Source organism: Nannobrachium achirus (genome assembly GCF_963921795.1).
Source record: "Nannobrachium achirus genome assembly, chromosome: 17".
In the NCBI taxonomy this organism is placed as follows: Eukaryota; Metazoa; Chordata; class Actinopteri; order Myctophiformes; family Myctophidae; genus Nannobrachium; species Nannobrachium achirus.
The window spans coordinates 56,680,093-56,703,842 of NC_137824.1; the positions used below are offsets into that span (position 1 = coordinate 56,680,093).

Consider the following 23,750-nt stretch of genomic DNA (forward strand, 5'->3'; position numbering starts at 1 on the left):
TTTCTATTGATTAGCCTGGATGGGGACCCAAATACAAGGCCCTGGATGGGGACCCAAATGCTTTTGTGTGAGAATCAATGGGGGTAGATTTACTTCACCCTTGACCCTAAATTTACCCCCATCGATTCTGACCCCATGCATTTCAATGGGGGTAAATTTACTATAATCATTTTTTGTTTTTTGTTTTAGGAATGCGACAAATACAAAAAAAAGAATATTGAACTCAAGTCTCCATGGTTTGATTGATTGATTAAAGACTTTATTAGAAGTTGAGGGGGAGGGCGAGTGCCAAACTGGAGGGGTTTGCTTAGAAAAGGGTACAGTTTCATGATGGCACAGTTCACTGGTACAAGGTCAGTGGTGTGACTAATGAATAGAAAAAAGGTCATTTTGGGGGTGAACTGCTCCTTTAAGGCAGTTCCAATTAATCCTCAATACAATTAAGTGAAGGGAGTCTCGGCAGAGCAGAGCCAGCTTGGCCCAAGCCACGTTTGTGCTGTCATGCTCGTTTGAGCACGGGTAGAGAGCCTATTCCAAGCAATCAGATTTAGTCATACTTGGTGGCACATCACTCACTGAAAATAACCAGCTTTTAGCTTGTATAGATGAACAATTTGTGGTGTGCAACACTAGGATGCAAATAAGTATACATCAGCCAAGAGATGTAGAAGAAGAGAGAGACAGAGGGAATTTGAGGCATGTCTACGTGCCAGTCATCTAGAATGATGTCATAACGGTCAGAGGTAGATTAATTCATTGCCTGGTGCCGAACCAACCTGTACTTCAGTTAATGACGTTTCAGTTCTTCATCTGTCTTTCAGATTAAGTGAAAGCATGAATGTCACTAACAGTACAGACATGCTAGATTGATGGGTTTGTCCATGCTGGTACATAATGTTATTACCGTCAGCTGCCGATTAGCCTTCCTTGAAAAAGGTCCATTATGGTCCTGTCTTCTATTTTATTTTACAGTATATGCTATTTAAAATGTTAAACCCACTAGGAGCACTAACTATCTTTCTGTATTAGTACAGAGACATCCTACAGTAAGTAGACAGTTGGTTACAGAGCTTTTGCTTTCTCTTTGATTAATATCTCTGAGCTGAATGGTGAAATAATTTCTTATAAACATAACCAGGAAATCTGACATTTTATATTTTATGGATCTATTTACTTTTTATTTATTTATTTACTTTTTTATTTTCTGACCAATTTGTCTCTGTTTTGTCTCGTCCAATTTGTCATTTGTCATTATATATATATATATATATATATATATATATATATATATATATATATATATATATATATATATATAAAGCTTGACACAAGGTGTTCAAGGTTGTTGGCGCTCCTGAGGGAATTAAACATTTAAACACAGCTTGCATTTTAGTAACATGCCCACCAGGGTTAGAAAACAATCAGTGGCCATTGACTCAGCTTAACACAGGAGTTACAATGTGTATGCTGAACAGAAGTAATTTGACAATCATTGTTGTTCCTTTGTTAGTTATAATGTATGTTTTACATGTTTTGTAATAAAAATAAATTCTCCCCTTCTTCAGTACTGGACTGATGTCTACCTGAGCTGGAACCCAGACAACTACCCTGGTGTCCAGAACCTACGATTCCCCTCAGACCAGATCTGGACCCCCGACATCCTTCTTTACAACAGGTAAGAATGCAACGCTCTGAGTGGTTCACTATACTTCCAACATCCTTCGTGCAAATCACCAGTTATGGAGAGCGTTAGGGCTGTCACGATTATGACATTTTACATGATGATTAATTGTCACTCAAATAATTGCAATTAACGATTTAATTATGTTTTTGTCGTTGACAATTACGTTTCTGTTTGGCTTGTAGGCTTTGAATTTGCACATGGCAGATATGACACATAACCTAAATATGCAAAGAAATGAAGGACATATTTGACAACTTTACACTTTAAAAAGAACATTGATAGTGGAGATAGCCGATCTACAAGCTCACAACACGTCACAATGCGATGCGTTGTGAGCTTGTAGATCTATTTCCACAATTTTTTAAATGTTTGAACATGTATAAACATTTCAACATGTAAACGATTATGACGATTATCACAAAATAATTGTGATTATGTCAAATAATTGTGATTAGATGATTATGTAATAATTGTGACAGCCCTAGAAAGCGGTCACACTGGACAATTCGGAACGAAAACCAGGCTTTCCGTGAGGTTACGGACAAAAGCAAGCGGGGTGACAACAATCGCTCACACTGTGGGAAATATAACCAACATGAAGAATGAGAAGACACTTCTCATTGCCACCCAGAAGAGCTTGTCGAACCGCAACAGCCCGTTGAAAACTTAAGCCAGGCCAAATTAATCAAAGAAAAGTTTCCGAAGCCCCACATCCCCATAAAAAGTTGAAGAAATAACAAGATGCATCTGTGAATATATTATACTGTACTGTATATATCCTAGCCAAAGACTCTGTGGTCAACAATGATGGATTTACAGTATTTACAACACGTTGAATTTACAACACGTTGAAGCCAACGTATAAAATTCCATCAGGGCTGTATTTTAGAACAGCAGCTCTGTAGGAAGAGACAAAAGCTAAGATGACACAAAGCCTAAAACATTGGATGTTAAACCCCCTGGTTCCAAAGCCTGTGTGACCTGAATGACAGGTTCAACAGGCTGAAATTTAAATCAACAGTGTGTGTGTGTGTGTGTGTGTGTGTGTGTGTGTGTGTGTGTGTGTGCGTGCGTGCGTGTGCGCGTGCGTGTGCGTGTGCGTGTGCGTGTGCGCGCGTGCGCGTGCGTGTGTGTGTGTGCGTGTGCGCGCGTGCGCGTGCGTGCGTGCGTGTGTGCGTGTGCTTTTAAGTAATGATGCTTCTATTCTATGTTACCATACTCCAAACTTGAGGGGAGAGAAAATGTGTGTGCATGCATATGTTTGCATCTTTGAGTTTGTGTGCGTGTGTGCGCAGGCACGTGCACACATAGACATCAAAGGGGGCTTCTTGAGTCCCTGCCCTTTTATCCGTCTGTAAAAAGTGCCCTCTCCAGACCGACCATGCAGTTTTTACTATGATGAAAGAAATGCAAATGCCCTCTTCCCATGCCATACCTGAAGAGAATTGCCTTGTCCAAACTCTCCTGAACTTGAATGCAGCATCTTATGTCGAAAGAATAGCCCTCTCTGTGTAGAAATCCATGCCGTTACGCCACATCTCCAGTATTCACTTGATTATGCTTAGTTTAGTGTGGTATCAAGCACTGAAAATAGCCGACCTCCAAGCTCACAACGCGTCGCAGCGCGACGCGTTGTGAGCTTGGAGCTCGTCTATTTTCGATATTTTCACCAAAATGCCCTTTTAAAAATAGCAGTCCCTGCCTCTCTAACATTCTCTGCATGTGCGCACGCGTGTGTGTGTGTGTGTGAGAGAGAGAGAGACAGAGAGAGAGAGAGACTCACTGACAACTCAGATTTGTTGCACATATACTGTATAAATTCTGGGCGCCGACGTGCCAAATGGCTTCTCCTGACAGCAATGTTTTTAAGTGAGTTTTTTTTTTATTGTGATGAATGTCGTATTGCTGACCTTTTTGTGTCCATTTTCTGATGTTGTTACACCTTATTCTCTACAACTAATCAGAATGTTCCCAGCATGCCTTGCTTCAGGAAAAATAATAATAATAATAATAATTGAATATGCTAGTCTAATCCTTTTACATGTACTGTATTTAATCCACTGCTGCAGAACATAGATCTGATTGTTAGTGTGATGACAAACTCATTCCATTTACCTCACTGGGAGAAGAGGTTAGGATTCTAAATATAATCTGCATAGGTTATGTAGGTTCCTCGCTGCTAAACACATGTGTTTTTACATGTTATACCACAATCAGAACTTTTACATTTTATACCACAATCTTCATTTTTACATTTTATACCACAATCCGAATTTTTACATTTTATACCACAATCTGCACATACTGTACAGTTACAACAAACAGCAATACAACAATGCATATCAATCATTTCTTGTGGATTTCTTTTACCGGTTGCCAGCCACCCACAACCATGAGAAGTTCATGTTGACGCTGGTTTGAGCAATAACTCTGGGGGAGACTTGGGCAGGGGCGTCACAAGGAGGGAGGGGGGGGGGGGGGGGGTTGTTGGGACTGAGTTACTAGGGCCCAAGGTGGAGGGGCCCTAGTAACTTTAGCTATACAAGCTCACTGCCGCGCTGTGCTGAGCTGCTGAGCTGCTGAGCTTGTAGATCTGCTATTTTTGAAAAGTAGTGAAAATTTGTAACTCAAATTTTGGTTCTGGGGGGTCCCTGGAACTAAATATTTTGAGATGGGGGTCTGTGGCCAAATATCATCTTGGGGGTCCTTGACATGAAAAAAGTTTGCGCACCTCTGTCATGGAAACATAGGTTTCTTGCACACATTTTCACGATTTTTTCAAAAATAGCAGATCTACAAGCTCACAGCGCGGCACTCGGTGCCGCGCTGTGAGCTTGTATATCTGCTATTTTTCAATAGTTAACATTCATGGGGGGCCCGTAGTGAATCCTTGTACCCAGGGCCCAGTGTTTGGTGTGACGCCCCTGGACACATGGGATCAAACAGGGAACCTTGCGGTACCCATCCGGCTGCTCCACCGACGAGTGACAGATGAGCGACATCATCGCACAACAGAGTATAAACATAAGCTTTTATCAAAATCTACTAACACCTCTACCCAAAAACGTATATTTCATTCTCATTCACATTTCGTAGCACAACAAACTAAACATAGATGAAACTCCGGGTAGACATTATGTTAAATTACACTCAGTGAGAGTGCTTTTTGGAATTCAGGTCAGATTTGTTCTCATGTGCTCTCCTGTCGTTCTTCGCGGCTCTGCACGAGTCTTTCTCAAGTCAACTGGAAATCTAGGCCAGCTTTATTTGTCTACACTTGTAGATCGGCTATTTTCTCCCTGCGACACTGTCATAGTAGTCAACTGGAAATCTAGGCCAGTTTTCTTTGTCTACACTTGTAGATCGGCTATTTTCGTCATAGTTCAGTGTTTCTCAGGCTAAACAACTACTTGAATTGGAAGGGACTGAATATGAATGATGTTCTGCACACAAAGAGAAAGTGGTATTTGAAGAACATAATAAAGTGGTGGTCAATTCATATAGACACGTCTGGAAGCTATTCACGGAAGAAGAGAATAGAAAGAGAAAAATAATGAAAGGAGAGTTTTACAGTTCACTGAAATGAATCTGCGTAAAGCAAGAATATTGAATGAATCTTGCCGTGCGTGTCTCAAAACACGCACGCACGCACGAGAGCGCGCACGCACGCACGCACGCACGCACGCACGCACGCACGCACGCACGCACGCACGCACGCACGCACGCACGCACGCACGCACGCACGCACGCACGCACGCACGCACGCACGCACGCACGCACGCACGCACGCACGCACGCACGCACGCACGCACGCACGCACGCACGCACGCACGCACGCACACACACACACACACACACACACACACACACACACACACACACACACACACACACACACACACACACACACACACACACACACACACACACACACACACACACACACACACACACACACACACACACACACACACACACACACACACACACACACACACACGAGCAAGGGGACAGACACACAGGAAAGGGGACAGACGGAGAGCAAAGGTTTTGGGCTATTAATTCAGATTTTAAAAGCTCCTTTTTTTAGCCTTGCAGGGATTACCCATCTTAATCTTTGTTCCCTCGCCCTAATGTGAGGGAACTCTCTCTCCCTAAATCTCCTCCTCTACCCATCAACTCCATCCTCTCACATCATGTCAGTCAAACCTCAGTTTTCCTGTTTACTCTCTCTCTCTCTGTCTCTGTCTCTGTCTTTCCCTTTCTTTCTCTCTTTCTCACATGGCCCTCTACTAGCGCCACCATCAGGCCGATTTTTGCAAAACAAATTTTTGGACACTGCCATAAAATCACGCAAAGCGGTACACAGTATCTCTAAAGTCATGTCATCAACATGGATCTGTTCCATTGCCCATATTCCCTTCTGATTGGCTACGACTGCCTTCTAAAGTTTGTGTATGCGGCGTTCCGGTCGCTTACTGGTATATATTGATCATCACTGTCGGGCAGACACCTCGTGTCTCCAAGTTTCTCCACGTTTTTTCGTAAAGTAAAACCCGGCTACACCATCTGAGACTGTTGCACAAAACTAGTGTGTGCTTGTAGATCGCTATTTCCACTAGTTTAAATCATTTTAAAAATGACAAATACAAAACGAGCGGTGTTGACAGGTTTCCACCCGACAACAGCGACATATATAATTCATCCTTCCAGTCCTTCATGCCTCTTTATAAATCATCCGTCCACCTGTCAGTCTGTCTCCTGTTCTGCTCCCAGGATCAACATGTCGCTCCTCCTTCGCCTCACAGCTGTGTCTGTGTCTGGCTATAATCTCTCTCTCTGTTGTATTCCATTGTGTTCCTGTTCCTGTCTACTGGGTTGCCTGCTCACATCATGCCAGCACATGAATGAGGAAGCTTATTCATGGTGAGCTTTTTCAGTGGCGTCAGTTCGGAAAAAGCTAAGGTATGGCAACATGACTGGTGTCTTGCACGCGCGAAGGCGCGCGTGCAAGACACCAGTCATGTTGCCATACCTCAGCAACAGGCATGATACATTTATTTTAAGAAGTACATTCTATTTTTCCCCCCGTTTCTAGGGCTGGATATGGCATGTTAGTAAACGTGCCACAATTAACAAGCTGACCTGCGGAACCTGGGAATATACCATTTTGTCAAGATGGGGAGAATACAAGTGTGGAGAATATAATTATAATACCTCGTTAAAGTGACCATTTTGTTAAATTTTTGCATTTGTTTTATTTGCATTAGTTATTTTACTGTAATTTAACAACATAATAACTAGCACAGATAGACAAGGAGACATTCATGGATTTATATTTAAAAGTAACTTTTATTCTCCCCCCTGGACCCAGGGTATGGCAGCTGCATACCCCTGCCATACCCAATTGACACCCCTGAGCTTTTTCTTTCCTCCTCCTCTTCTTTTTAACTGCTGCCTATGTGACATGATGTGACACAATAAGAAGTTAGACGTCAGTTGGGCTGATGGGGGGGAAGGAAGGGAGGGCACATCCAGGATGGTGCCAGTGTGTTGCTCTGACACTCTGGAGCAGGGGTGGTCAGCTTTGATGCTGGAGAGGTCATATTTTCACACACTCCAGAGGGCCACAATGCATTCGTCACTGTCTGGCCAAAATTTCTTAACACTATTTTTGAGGTTTTTGATTCTTTTTTTTTTTTTTTGCATAAATCAGGGCTATTGAACACCCTTTACATCTGAGTGTTGGTTAAAATAATATTGAACCAATGGAAAGTAGTAAAAAGTGCTTGGGACAAAACCTCCCAACTCCACACTTTCTGCCAAACCAGCTAACTCCACCCGATTGGCCCTCTCTTTCGGTCAAAACCTCCTAACTTGAGCTCATTTTCCAGAAAATGAACATTTTGGAGTTAAGACGTTTCGGCCAGACAGCAGAGATATACAGTCAAAAATAGCAGATCTACAAGCTCAAAGTGTCGCAGTGCAATGCTTTTTGAGCTTGTAGATTTGCTATTTTTTCTTTTTTCTTATTCAAATCCTGAAAAGTTTTTTTATTTTTATTTTATTTTTTATTCCATATGCATGTGCAGGTTCTTATGTTACTTATGTTAATTCTTACTTTATGAACTTAAATACAAATGCATTGGACATAAAACAGACTAGTAAGCTACTAGTCATCAAGATACTAATAGTAGTCTGAAATAATTACAGCTGGTCATGTTAGCACGTTCGGAATTTTAACAGCTGAAACCAATAATACATCAGTATTCCTGCGGGCCACATTAAGTGAAGATGGGGGCCGCATGTGGCCCCCGGGGGCCGCCAGTTGCCCATGTATGCTCTGGAGGCTGTGCTGATGTTTGTGGAGCTTGGCAGCAGTGTTGCCCGAGAGTTAAGCAACCGGGTCCTATGAAAACAAGCCCAAAAGAAGCGACTATTAGGCTACAGCAATCAGCTGATAGCTGCTCAAACGTGGGGTGGGTGGGGTTGGGTGGTGTCTCTATTTACAGCCGAGCCAGAAGGTTTTAGATGGACCCTGGGGGAGGTTGAAAACGGTGTGCGCGCACGCGCACACACACACACACAGACACACACACACACACGACCAGCTCAGTGGCCTTGTGGTTAGAGTGTCCGCCCTGAGACTGGGAGGTCGGGGGTTCAATTCCCCGGCCGGGTCATACCAAAGACTATAAAAATGGGACCCAATGCCTCCCTGCTTGGCACTCAGCATCAAGGGTTGGATTGGGGGGGGTTGATCACCACCAATGGGGGTCCAGGGACTACAGATGAAAATTAGCCCACGGCGGGCTAACTCTGGCTCATTTACATTGAAGTGAAAACTGACATGTCCATTAATGAGCACGGTCCCTGTCAAATAAACAGATCTTAACTCTTAACACACACACACACACACATGCACACACACACACAATTATACTGTGTTGACATTACTGTGATATGGATGCATACCTGCACACAGACAAACACATATAAATGTGTACATGCTCACATGATCTGCTACATGCACACGCACACGCACACACACACACACACACACACTTACGTATTGCACATTAATGGCACAGCACACACCATTACACAGTGGGCCAGTAGGGCACAGCCAATAACACGCTAGCCTAGCTGTGTTGAATAGCAGAGGCATTCAGTCTTATTAGCATGCTCCTGAGCAGAGGGAAACCGCTGTACATTCTTTCATGTGCAGCCATCGTGACTAATATGAAGTTAATGATGTTTAGACGCGTACGTATGAGAGGGCCATCTCAATATGGAATGCGGTAAATGAAAAACAATTAAACAAATCAATTGTGAGGGATTAGTCGTTCTACTTGTATTATCCAGCATTTTGTCCTATAGTTCTTGGAGACGATTAAAGGCTTTCCCGTGAGTAAATGATTTGAACAACATTCAGATGATAGTAACAAATGACAGTGTTCATTGTTTTTATTTACAATGCTGCATCAGAGTGATGCATAACTGTATATACATGGTTAGATTTGTTCGATTAACTCACCCTGTTTTAGCATAAGTCTTGTGTATAGCCTAATCAGATCACTGTGTAACCATGTACAAATCACATTGACTCATTATACTCACCAGTAAGACTCCCTAATCGGGAGATAAGCGACCGTCAGGTGACATGTATACACAAAGAGGGCTGTAAGTGGCATTGGTTCCTGAGTGTAGGGGGACGTGTAGACATAGTGTGTACCGATTTGTGTGATTTTAGGGCAAAATGTGTAGGAGCAGTGTCCAAAAATGTGTTTTGCAAGAATCGGCCTCATGGTGGCGCTAGAAGAGGGGCATGTGAGAAATGAGGGGTGGGGTCTCCGCGTTGCCTTGACGGACGAATAGGTACCGGCCCCGGCTCTCCCGGACGCTCCTAGCCCGAGTTACGGCATTTTATGTGAGCTGCAGTGGAGGGGGTCCTCCACTGGGGGCGCCACCACTTTTGCATCCGTTCTGGAGCACCAGGAGTCGGTGGTCCCCGGGAATTCCCCGTGAGCAGCCCCGTTGGGGTGGTCATTTGGTCATTTTTGCACATTTGGTCATTTTTTACATCTGGGGGTCCCCCAGGGACCTGGGGGTACCTGGGCATGGATCGGGGCAACGGTTGCGGAGATATGAGCAGGGCAAGAGTGTGACGTGTGAGGTGTGACAGACAGACGGAGGGACGGACGGACGGACGGACGGAGTTACTTACACTTTGTGGTGGTTTTGATAGTAAGTGCGACCTGACGGTCGCAATTAGACTCATTATAGACAGATTAAAATCAGATCGCTCAAACCACCTTTAATGTGTGTGTGTGTGTGTGTGTGTGTGTGTGTGTGTGTGTGTGTGTGTGTGTGTGTGTGCGCGCGCGCGTGCGCGTGTGTACGCACTGACTGATGTTTCCTCCAAAAATGAACTTTAAATGGAAGTTGACATAATGTTGGACCAATGCACTTGTCTTTGACAAGACATTTATGATGATGCCCTCTCGTTCCACTGAGGAGACCAAACCTTGTATAAATGTTGTTTTGGCTCCAGCTAGTCTGGAATGTGTGTGTGACTGTGTGCGTGCGTGCGTGCGTGCGTGCGTGCGTGCGTGCGTGTGTGCGTATATATGTGACATAGCTGTGTAAGACAGTGACCTACTCTCTCATTAGACGGAAAAGTCAATGGTCTCATTTAACAAGCGATCGATCAGTGCACGTGAAGGACATCCAGATTCTGTCAGCGGGCGGGGACGTGTCATGATGGCACAGACACTGAGTTGCCCATAAAACCCAAATGGACTACTAATTAGCGGAATAAATATAGTCGGAGACAGATAATGTTTAAGATGGTGGCATGCATGGGGAGTCTCCCATGGCCAGCCTTCCAACTTCGCTCCATTCTGAATGGAGTTCTGGGAATCTCACGCTGGAAACAGTGGATAGACTCACTCATTTAAAGAACCAGAGTCCAGCACTCTAACCATTCACCCATGCATGTGAATCATATATTGTATATTATTTGCTATTTTTCAATAGTTAATTAAAGCACAAAAATGAATCCTTGTACCCAGGGCCCAGAATTTGGTGCGACACACCTGGACGTGTTGATGATGGAGGTAATGAACTGGAGTAGATTGGGGCCAACGGTCTAGATTAGAAGATCATGAGAATATGGAAGCTAGAGGTCAGGTAGTTGGACACCAGTTCCAGGAACCTGTTATAGTGAAGATAGAGGAGAGGAGAGAAGGAAGTCAGGCATGGTATTTTGGGTTAGCTTTGGATAAGTTAGAAGATTGATTAATGGTAAGACGGGAGAAAGAGCTTTAGGGAAAACAAAAGCTTCAGTGAGGGATGGGCTGTTGAAGGATGGAGATGAAGATGGGCAGAGCTTCATTGGGTCAGAGTCAGAGGACTGAATTGGCACAAAAAGCAGACTTAGTAGTAGCTATACAGCCCGGCTTTTAGATTGTTAGTGTTTTGTAACTTCCTCCTATGCTGACCGAAGATGGTGCAGGGTGTGTGTGTGTGTGTGCGTGAGTGCGTGAGTGCTTGCGTGCGTGTGTGTGTGTGGATTAAGACATCAGTTCTACAGTCTAAGTGTTGAGTGAGGGGAGAGGACAGCATTCATGACTCACGTCCCTTGGCACAGAGACCTGTCACTACCTCCATTGTCCCTCTGCCTCCTCTCTGCCAGCCAGTCTCCGTGCCCCCTCACCACAGCCCCCCGCATCTACCTTAGTCGGGGGCGTTAGGGATATTTCGCGCTAATCAGTCTAAAAGTGCCAAATTTTGCACAGATGTAGCCCAGGTCATGCTCTAATGATTTAGCTAGGGCGCCCGAGTCGGCGACCTTCGGTGTCGCCACAGCGGCCAAATCAAGTTGGGCTCCCATTGACTTTCTATACAGGAGGAAAATACCCAGATTCTTTTTTCTGGGTATTTAAGTAGGATGTGAGGGGTCTAACTAGGGGTTTGTCATGATGCTGAATCCATTGCAAGCATTTGTTTTGCACAAAAAAATCATTCCTTGGGCTATAAATGGCCCCTCACATCCTACTTAACACATACCCTGCCATTTAACAATACCTTTGTACTCTCATATGCCCCCGTCTCCATAGACTTCCATGTAATTCATAGTGCACGGATCATGCACACCCATGCCTAGATAATGCACCACGTGTGTCCACATTGCTCACAGCTTTCAAACAAAAAAATCTGAATGGAAATCCGTTCAGGCATTCATGAGATAGCAGCCATTATGTTTTCCTAAAATGTAAACAAAGATGGCTGCCATGTTTGAAAGATGGGGTTGCTATGGGGGTTAAACATGCAATTTCGCGATTGCTATCATGCCTACTACATTTTTTTTTGATTTTATTTTATTTTTTCAAAAACGGGAAATTCTCGGGACTATCGGGCCTGGCAGGGAAAGACATTGAAATAATCTCGGGACTATCGGGCCTGGCATACCCAGAAAAAAGTGTTTTTCTGGGTATTTTCCTCCTGTAATTGAGCCCAATTTGATTTGGCCGCTGTGGCGACCCCGAATGTCGCAGACTCGGGCGCCCCAGCTAAATCATTAGAGCATGCCCTGGGCTACATCTGTGCAAAATTTGGCGCTTTTAGACTACCGGTAATTAGCACGAAATTACCTGTCATCTCCCTAACGCTCCCGACTACCATGCTATGCTCCCTCTCCTCACTCTGTGTGTGTGTGTGTCAACACACACACACACGTGTGCATGTGTGTTGTACAAGCCCTTTGACTTCTTTGTTTGCCTTCTCCCAGGGCTATCACCTGTCCAGTCATATGCATGTCTATGGAATGTGTATTGTGTACTATTGCCTGCGCAAGTGTGTGTTTTTGTAGGTATCAAAGCAGTATACACATACAGTACATTTATATTATGTCATGATGTTGGCATAAATTCACCTTTTTATTTGCTGAGCTGCATATCACCATTTAAACCCTCTATTGGTAAAAGGTACTTATAATATACGTACTTGATACCGTTTTTTTACACTTTATCAAATGTCTTTGCCAAAAAATAGCAAAAAAGAAAAAAAGAAAAAAACAGAGCTGTGAGCTTGTAGCAGGGACATGCTGGGCCTCTGATTCAGCCCAGGAAAAAGAGTTGGAGAGGCCCTCATTGCGCCAGTGGGCCAATTACATGAGTTATATTTCATTGTTGTCGGGTGGAAACCGTTTGTTTTGTATTTATCATTTTAAAAATGATTTAAACCAGTGAAAACAGCCGATCTACAAGCACACAACGCCTCGCACCGCGAGGTGTTGTGTGCTTGTAGATCTGCTGTTTTCACTGCTTTTGTGCGACGGCCTTGTATGATGAAGCAGGGCTTTGCTTTGCAAAAAAAAATTACAAATTTGAAACTTGGAGATATGAGGTTTCTGCACCGACAGTGACGATTTACTTTGTTGGCCGCCCAGCCCCCAAAATGGAACGAAGGCCGACATTTTATTTTAATTATTTTCCTATTTTTTTGGCAAATGTTCCGCCCCGCGATAATGGATTTTGATTATCGCGATAATATCGTAAATCTTTTCTTTTCTTTTGTCGCAATAATCATGATATAACATTTTTATATCGTCCCGACTCCCGTCCCTAGTACACGCACACACGCACGCACGCACAGCAAGATAAGTCTTTTGTGACATGTACAAGGGTAGAGTGTGGGAGAGTGCCCCTCGTACAGAAGCTAGCATAAAGCCAAGCCCTGAATAATTCAATTTATGACCCAGCCTTAACCAACCCTTATCTCCTCCCTGCAACATGCCAACCACACGTTGATCCCAACACACCTAAGGGAAATAAACAACAACACTAAAGGCCCCCGCGAAAAGGTAAATTGCTCACGCTGAAGAAAAGGGAGTGACAGAGAAAATGGGCCGATCAACAAATCCTCTGTGGCCAACCATGTCCTTTTGTTGGGTTTCAACGAGGATGCCTTGAGGTTATCTCTCTGGGTGTCCTATGGATGATGGGATTGTGTGCCAGTGTATTCATGGGCATATGCACGTAGACGTACAATAGAAAGGGCCTTATAGGAGAATGGGAGAGCAGTTAAGAGGCTGCTGATGTGCAATGAATGCATTGAATAGAGCTGTCAGATGTCCTAATGGCCATTTACAACTAACTATAGGACCTGCAGAGAGTGGCTTGTGTGTTTGTGTGTGGGGGGGGATGCATGTGAGTGAGCATTCATGTGTGCATACAGTATGTATACATTATTACTTGCACCAGCCGGTGAAGCAAGGCGCGAGTACTGTTTTCAGTTTTGTCTTCGCGTCCTCTGTGGCAAGTTGTCATAGTTTTGTCATTGTTTTGTCGTCGCGTCCTCTGCGGCAAGTTGGCACCTCGGAAGAGTCATTATATGACATAATCAGTGATGTCATTGATGATGTCATCAGTGATGTGGACTAGAGAACAAAAGGTGCAAGTTGGCACCTCGACAGAGTGCAGTCTAGTTTTCATTATAATTTATTCAATTTTCTAAATATTAAATAAGTCAGGAACGATGCAAGAGTTGGTAATGCATGCCCCACACGGTTCCTTGTGGAATTAACACTATTACTGTCCACTGAATTGAATGCAACCAACTCGAACGGCAGTGGCTCAGGGCTAGAGTGGCCGCTTGGAAACCAGAAGGTTCCCAGTTCGATCCCGGCCTCCCCCAGAGTTACTGTGGAAGTGTCCTTGAGCAAGACTCCGAACCCCTAATTGCTCCCGATGTGGTGTTTGGTGCCTTGCATGGTTTCCTCAGCCATCGGTGTATGAGTGTGTGTGAATGGATGAATGTAATGCACAATCTCTGTAAAGTGCCTTGGATAAAGGCGCTATATAAATGCACCATAGAACCAGTGTGATTCCCTTTTATAAACAAGGTTACCATGTTGTTAACATCCATTTACTCTGAGATGACAAACTGACATCAAACTGAACACACAGGGGATAGACAGACAATGACTAGACACAGGTGAACTCTACTAGACAGAGTGGTGAGACGAGACAGCTACAAGGGCAGACAGGAAAACACAAGAACAACAATGGAAGATTCACAACATGTTGGGAACAGACAGAATTACACTACCTAGTATAACAGAGCATACCTATAGGCTGAGGAGCAGGCCGTTACAAGAGGAGAAAGGAATAGAACATGAGAGAGACACCAGAGGAGAGCAGAAAAGAACAGCAAAGAGACAAGATGTGATGAAGGTGTGCAGATGATGCACCTTTCACAACACTGATGTAGGCTAGTCAATCTAAGATTTGACCCAAAAGAAATTGCAATAGTAATGGTTCAAGGTTTTTTATGATCCTTAGGGTCATCCAAATAATAATTAAAAATTGTGAATTATATATTTAGTGGATCAAGGTAAATTCAGGGGGTTCATGTTTGAGTCCATTCACTTACTATACAGGAAATCCATTGCAAGCATTTGTTTTACACAAAAAACATTCGTCAGGTTAAAAGCGGACACCACAAAACGGAGCTGGCCCCAGAAAAGTGATGACTCATCACTAATCCATAGTTTTGTAGTTTCCGTTTCTAGCCCAAGGAATGTTTTTCGTGCAAAACAAATGCTTGCAATGGATTCAGAATCATGAAAAACCCCTAGTTAGACCCCTCACATGCTACTTAAATAAGATTTTTTTGGGGGTCTTTTTTTCCTGTATAGTAAGTGAATGGAACTAAACTTGAACCCCCTGAATTCACCTTGATCCACTAAATATATAATTCACAACTTTTAATATGTTATTTGGATGACCCTAAGGATCATAAAAAACCTTGAACCATTACTATTGCAATTTCTTTTGGGTCAGGCCCTTTTTTAGCTTAGATTGACTGGCCTAAAGTTTTTACTCTCTAAATTCTGAACTGTGCCTGAGGTTGGTATACGGTATGAGTGTGCATGCAAACACATAAGAGTAAACACACGTCATGTGGACCTAGTTTCAGCCATATAGATGAGAATGCATGCAGTATACAGGTTGTCTTACTTTTAATGGTGTTGTTCCTGACACTTTCCTCTCTGCCAATGTTCACCCAATCACCCCGTTCTTTCTGCTAATACTTAATGACATTTTCACCTTTGTGACCTCTTGACAACGACCATCTTTTATTAAACCAACGTGTCAAAAGAATCAGGTCTAATAATAGTTGAAAGTGAGCGCTGATTATTAAATTATATATATACTAGCTCCACAAACTTTGTGTATGACAAGATAAATCAAGTGTACTTCCATGTGCTGTCATTACCATTTCAGCATGTGCATCATCTGTATGGTGTGGTTTCCACAACCAAGCTCTACTGACTCCGATCACTCACTCACTCACTCTGCGCGTGCGTTTGTGAAAGTGTGTGAGCGCACACGCACACACACAAGTGTCCACACAGCCACACACACACACACAGCCACACACACACACACACACACACACACACACACACACACACACACACACACACACACACACACACACACACACACACACACACACACACACACACACACACACACACACACACACACACACACACACACACACACACACACACACACACACACACACACACACCCACCTCTGGCAGACAGATGGCTTTTTTTTAATGCCGTACTTATAAAGATTACACTAGCCATTACCATCCCCTCCCCACTACAATTTCTACCCCATCCCTCCTCCAGCCTCTCCTGGACTATGGCCGCTGTGAATTAATGTCAATGTGACCTAAGCCTGCTGTATGTCTTTTCCATCCCACTAATCTCTTTTGACTCTGGAAATGCTAAATGCACACGTCTTTTTTTTTAATCATAACCCATTGACCTAAAATGGTCACATCTATGTCTATGGCTTGTTTTTCATAATTAGTCTTGTACTACAAATTCTCTTTAGTCTCAACAATATTGACTATACAGTGTCAATAACTTATACTTTTCAAGCTAGTTGGATGATAGCTGAGTTCAAATTGTCTCTGTCCTCATAATTATCTCCAAAACTGTTTCAGGATTCAAATTCAAAAACAGCAAAAGCAGCCGAACAAAACACTTTGAGCTTGCCAGTCTTCTACTTTTTACATTTTTGTGTGTCGCTGTTATATGATCAAGTAGGGCATCCATTTATGAAAAAACACAAAAAGTTAAAATATGGATCTAAAAGGTTTCTGCCCGACAACAAAATAGTTGTTCCTGTGCGTTTGTTTACGCTACACACAGGGCGTGGTGTAGGGTAGCCTGGAGTTCATATACATCACAAAGCTGTTCAGCAAGTCAAAGATTATATATCATTACCTAAACCAACGCTACAAGTAAAGAGAAAAGGGGGTTGTATTCGTATAAAGAATCAAGATGTATTTGTACTCATACAGGTCCAAGAAGCAAAATGCAAGCATGTTAGGTTCACTTGTATATACTATAGCAGCAATAACAGTACCTAGTATTTTACACTAAAGCAGCTGTTACAATAATGCCTCCCCCTGGCCAGCCGGGGCGCTTGATGGAGGGGAAAGGAACTGGTTGGAATAACGTGTTCCTTCCACGCGCTACGTCCATCCCAGGGAAATCCCCCCTGTCAGGTGAAAAGAAACAACTTGGACTACTCATGCATTGAAGGAAGCATGAGGTCAGTCCGTTGTCTCCCCAGGTGCGGCAGAGGGAGAGCAGAGCCCAGGATTACATAGGCAATTGGCACTGGGTGAAAATGGGTTGCAAAATCGTGGGATAAAAATTATAAATAAATATATAAAGCAGCTGTTGTCACAGTAGTTATATTGGATATCAACAAAAAAAGGCTGACTGTAGCTGCTCTTTGGTAGAGGAAAATAATCAACAAAAAAATCAAGGCACTCTTACAGTTAAAATGTCTGTATTTGAATTGTGCATGTTCAAGGTCGAACAAAAAAGCTGTGATCTTCATTCAGACCTTGATATTTTGTTTTGCCTGCGATTTATTGGTCCATAAAGTTCACAAGCTGTTCCAACTCTTTTAGATAATTGGCCTTTCTTGTCGAGATGGGGACATGATATAATTTATATATACCCACAGGTTAGAGAGAGGACTGATTTCTTTGGTGACAGGATTTATCGTGTTTGGCCCTGGGCTGTCTCCATGTCCCCATCTCAATAAGAAAAGGCTATTGTCTAAACCGGTTAAATCAACCTGACAGCTTTAGTAGGAAACCAAATTTCCAACTCTGAATGAAGATCTCAACTTTTGTGTTTGCTTTTATATTTTTGAAAGTATTTTATGTTTATGAATATACTTGGTTGTATGTGTCCGGAACGTGCAATTTGTTATCGCACATGAGTTCTGGGTGGAGCCGTTAGTTTTCATCCCCGTCGGCAGGTTAGTTACTCACCAGCGTTAGTTTTACTGAGGTTAGGGTTAGGGTTAAGTCTAGGTTTAGGCATAGTTTTACTGAGGTTAGGGTTAGGGTTAGGGTTAAGGTTAGGTTTAGGTTTAGGCATAGTTTTACTGATGTTAGGGTTAGGGTTAAGGTTAAGTTTAGGCATAGTTTTACTGAGGTTAGGGTTAGGGTTAGGGTTAAGGTTAGGTTTAGGTGGTCGCACCTCCGCACAGTCCAAGCGAACAAAAAGGAGCGCTCCCTAGCTCCGGTTCAGCCAATCAAAAGCTTCCATGGGCGGGTTTTGCCCAGAACTCATGTGCGTTTCCAAATAACGCATCAGGAACTGGCGCTAAGAAGTGCAGGAACCCAAACTCAAAACTCAAAGAAATGCTGGAGATGTGGATCACTTTAACTTGATGAACGACACAGAATATAACAATGGTAAAGGTTTCACACAGACAGAGTACTTCCACCTCAAATATGACAACGCTCCAAACTCGAACACACAACACACTAACTTATCCAGCACTTGACACAACCAAGGGCCCCGTCAAAATAGTCTCTGGAGCTCATCACCCAACTGGGCTCAGCTCAGTCAGCTGGTCCTCACAGGTGACATCACGGGCACTCAGGACAATCAAGACTCTTCTAGCCACAGAGGAGAGGGGAGAGGGGATTGGACGAGGGGAATTCACCCTTTGTTAGCCTTCTGGTTGGTTCCTGACTAACCAACCAGCAGGCTCTATCTGCCTTGTCCCGCCCTGGTTCTGCCTTTTTTATGTTGAATTTGCTGAAACTTTTGGAGAAATAAAAACATTTAAAAACATGTTGAGTCACTATACTGCCACTGAGCAGCTCCAGTTTACTGAAACCAAGTTTGAAATTAGAATTGAACACACAGAATAACAATACGAAGCAACTGAATTAAAATGGTAGTGGATGGAGTGTCCCTCCGAGTGTCCCACCAAGACACAGCAACCAATGGGTGTGAAGAGGAGCGGGACAACGGGCGGGACAGCCGGGACTTGACAAAGGGTGAATTAAGAGCAGGGCATGGGAGGAGCAGAGGCAAATCATGGACAAACAGGGAGGGGCTGAGGCCGTGACCATGACATTACATTTCATTTCAGTTATTGTCTTGTATGTATTTTACAGCATGTATTACTGATTAATCAGTGGCGGGCGATGCATTTTATACCAGGCCTTCAATAGATATCAATCCTCCCACAAGCTCAGCGGTTAGAATTGCACACAAATTCACATGATTATAGTGTCATTTGACATAACCAGGCAACAACAGACAACACCGATATCCAGACCAAGCTGATGAGATCGGAGACTGACTGAGTTACACACTGCACGAGCACACACTGCACGCACACTCACAGCCACACACAGCCACACACACACACACACACACACACACACACGCACACACACACACACACACACACACACACACACACACACACATGCAGCTATAGTGCACAGACAGAGCCAACTTGCAACACAGACAGCAACAACAATATAGCCTATAAAACGATCAATCATCATAGAGAGTACAAAATAATAGCATATAAAGATCGATTCAACTCACCATGGCTGGTAATGTGTCCATCAATGCCAAGCTTTTCTTTAAGTCGTACTTGAAAAAGGTTTGCCAAATTGTCCAGTAAATTCACACCAAATCTGTTTATTCTCCTCCTTCAGCCATGTTTCGTTATTTGTGCATTTGTTTGTGAGTTAAATTAGCAAACTGAACTCATCATCATCAGCTCAGAGTAAACAGAAGAACATGAAAACAAAGGTTTGGTTTGGAGGAAGTGGTTCCTGTTTCTCATTGGACAGTTTTTCCAGGGAAACTTTTCAGGGATGGGATCTATAGACTGTAGGGCATACATGGGTAACTGGCGGCCCGGGGGCCACATGCGGCCCCCACCTTCACTTAATGCGGCCCGCAGGTTAATACCGGAACACTGATATATTATTGATTTCAGCTGTTACAATTCCAAACATGACCTGCTTTAATTCCGTCAGTGTATATTAGTAGCTTAATGACTAGTATAGTAGTATTCAAATTTTTATGTTTTTTTTATGTCCAATGTATTTGTATTTAGGTACATAAAGTTAACGTGATTATATAACTAAATGCGTTTGAAATTAAATAGAAATGTTACATTTCAGGATTCCAATTAAAAAATAACAAAAAATAATTCAGGATTCCAATTCAAAAGAAGCAAAAATAGCCGATCTACAAGCTCAAAACGCATCGCAGCGCGATGCGTTTTGAGCTTGTAGATCTGCTATTTTTGCTTCTTTTGTATGAGATACTAGAATGACAAAGTAGAACGTAGCAATATGCAATGTGGACCTCTGGAGTGAAGGTAGGAATATAGTGGCCCTCGCCAATGTCGCCATCATCAAAGTTGCCCACCCCTACTGTAGGGCAATGGGATGAGGCAAGCAAGCAACATCATCAGGGCCAACTAGAAGGCTCTGCTATCTGAAAGAATACGCCCAGCTAGGGCAAACTCGAGATCTGATTGGTTAAAGAAGCTGACAATCTAAATTCACACATTACTGCGGCTGTACTGCGGCTGGCTTCAATGGAGATTCTGAGGCCGCACTCACACACATGCGTGAAACATCTTCTCCGTATCGTCTGAGAGTTTGTGTATGCGACCTGCCGGTCGCTTATCTCCTGATTAGGGAGTCTTACTGGTTGTTATTATTTATACGTTAATCTGTCTCCCACTCTCCCTCTTTCTCTCTAGTGCCGACGAGCGCTTCGATGCCACCTTCCACACCAACGTGTTGGTGAATGCTTCGGGCTACTGTCAGTACATCCCCCCTGGCATCCTGAAGAGTACCTGCTACATCGATGTGCGCTGGTTCCCCTTCGATATCCAGAAGTGCGACCTGAAGTTTGGCTCCTGGACCCACAATGGCTGGCTGCTGGACCTTCAGATGCTCGATGTGGACACATCCACCTACATATCCAATGGAGAATGGGACCTTGTGGGTAAGAGAGAGCCTCGCTCTAGCATTACAGCAGACACCATTGTTAAAGCAGTGATGGACAAGTATTCAAAAAAGTACAACATTTTGATGAAGTACTTTTTAATATACCGGTATATGCATTGATGTAGGCTATGGACATTTTTAACAAAAGAAGAAAAAAGAAAGAAAATAAGAAAAATATAAAAAGATCTACAAGATCAATTTGTGGCTGTGTGACACTTAATTTGGTTCCCAACTGTCTGTTTTCCCCGAAATGTAGTGCCCAGTGGCGTCAGTTCAGAAAAAGCTAAGGTATGGCAACATGACTGGTGTCTTGCACGCGCACCTTCGCGCACGTGCAAGACACCAGTCATGTTGCCATACTGCCATACTTTGGCATGATACATTCATTTTAAGAGGTACATTTTATTTTTTCACCCCGTTTCTACGGTTTCTTGGGCTGGATATGGCAGCCTGGAACAGTTGTTCAAGTGCAGCTAAACTGGCATGTTAGTAAATGTGCCACAATTAACAATAATGCATTGCACCTGTGCAGCTGACCAGCGGAACCTGGGAATATACCATTCTGTCAAGATGGGGAGAATACAAGTTTGGAGAATATATAATATCTTGTTAAAGTGACCATTTTCTTAAATATTGCATTTGTAGTTATTTTACTGTGATTTAATAACATAATAACCAGCACAGATAGACAAAGATACATTCATGGATTTATATTTAAAAGTAACTTTTATTTTCCCCCCTGGACACAGGGTATGGCAGCTGCATACCCCTGCCATACCCAATGACGCCCCTGGTAGTGCCATTAATAATTCTATTTGAATTCTAGCAGAGTGAAAGTCATGGGCTTGCAAAACAATACAATAAAAACGTACTTCAGTACTGAAGTAAAAGTACTTAGTTACTGTCCACCACTGTGAAAAGGGTAGTCTTCCAGTCAAGGTGTGCATTTCCTGCATTACTGTCAGGGGCTGTGCACCATAGAATAAAGTTCAATATGCATACTTTGTTTTAATCACAGTTGTTCTAAATTAACTGGGTGATGTGGCCACGCTGGCATACTGTATGAGACGAGAGCATTTCCAAAGCAGTTCTCTTTGGAGCTGTAGTGCAGAAGTAAGTCACTAGACTACTTATACAATTATTTCTTTGAGCTTCATCACTAGAGTTATGCAGTGTGAAGCAAGTGTTTTCTGGCATTCAGAACATTTAACAATATTGGAAAATAATGAGACAAAACTCATTACTAAACTGTAAAGCGATATGACAAGGCACATTAACGCCACAGTCTGTACAACATGTGTTCCCAGTTTGCTTGATTAATGAGGCCCATTCCATAATTCTCTCTCTGGAGAGAGAGAGACTCTTTGGAAATGACTTGCCGTAATGGCATGCAACTGCGCAGGGATACTGTTGGCTTCCCATATCTACATATTGAAATGAAATTAATTAATGAGATTCAACAGATGGGAAAGATGTTGTTGGAAGAAGATAGGGGAGGAGCGTTGCAGCTGCGACAGAGCAGCACAGCAGGGTCACTCGTCCCTGGCATATGGAGCAGGCACGTGCACACATAGACATCAAAGGGGGCTTGAGCCCCTGCCTTTTCATCCATCTGTAAAAAGTGCCCTCAGACCATGAATGCAGTTTTTATACTACGGTGAAAGAAATGCAAATGTCCTCTTTCCATGCCATACCTGAAGGCAGCATTCAAGAGAATTGCCTGGCCCAAACTCTCCTGAACTTGAATGCAGCATCTTATGTTGAAAGAATTGCCCTTTCTGTATCCACAACTTTCCAACATCCCATTGTGCATTGCGCAGAAGGCGAGCGGCATTTCCGGCGTCGCAGCCGAGTGTGATCTACAAGCTCATAACGTTTACATCTGCGACGCGACGTGAGTTTGTATGTCTGCTGTTAACTGGAAGTGTCCCGCAGATAATGCTACAGTAAAGTCTTGCGGAAACAAGTGGATATAGAAATCCATGCCGTTACACCACATCTCCAGTATTGACTTGATTATGCTTAGTTCAGTGTGGTATCAAGCATCGAAAATAGCCGACCGCGCTGCGACGCGCTGTGAGCTTGGAGGTCTGCTATTTTTGATATTTTCACCAAAAGGCCCTTTTAGACATTTCAGCCCCTGCTTCTCTTAACATTCTCTGCACGTCCCTGGTCCCTGGGGGATGTTGGCTGGCTGGAGATGGGTGTCAGGCAGGCCCAGATAGAGACACACGGGCGCCTACAAATATGGGCGCCCTATTGTGATAGCGACCCCACTTCGGGTAAGGATGAACGGTGAACTGCAGCTGCCAATGCAATCCCAATGAGAGGAATTGTGAAATATCATAATTTCAGTGGTTGACTACTGAGGCAATAGCGATTTTTTTTTTGTGTTCTAATAAAGTGTCCCATGCGTTTAATTTTGCCTTTTTAAAGTGGCATATCTGTCATCTTGATACACTAACTACAATATACTTTAATTTACTTCATCTGTGAGTCAAATGTGCTAGCATTGGAAATCTCAAGTTTAGGTGGTCGCATGGTACATACGTCATGGACGCATCCCTTGAGGTTTTCAATACCCAGATACGCTTGTCTCATGTATAATTAGGCTGTTTATTTTTAGGAAATGATCACATCTCACTTCTTCCAAATGGAGTCTTGCAGGTTATT

General features: G+C 43.3%; 1 protein-coding gene across 1 annotated transcript in view; it reads left to right on the forward strand.

Moving 5' to 3' along the window:
* The window catches only part of LOC308302012 (neuronal acetylcholine receptor subunit alpha-7-like), a gene marked incomplete at both ends in the record, with an annotated part of 88,568 nt that overhangs the window by 47,043 nt on the left and 17,775 nt on the right, over positions 1-23,750 (forward strand). The window contains 2 exons of the mRNA XM_080746167.1: positions 1,566-1,675; positions 20,828-21,075. Coding sequence (XP_080602293.1) covers positions 1,566-1,675; positions 20,828-21,075 — 358 coding nt within the window. The remainder of the gene's footprint in view (positions 1-1,565; positions 1,676-20,827; positions 21,076-23,750) is intronic.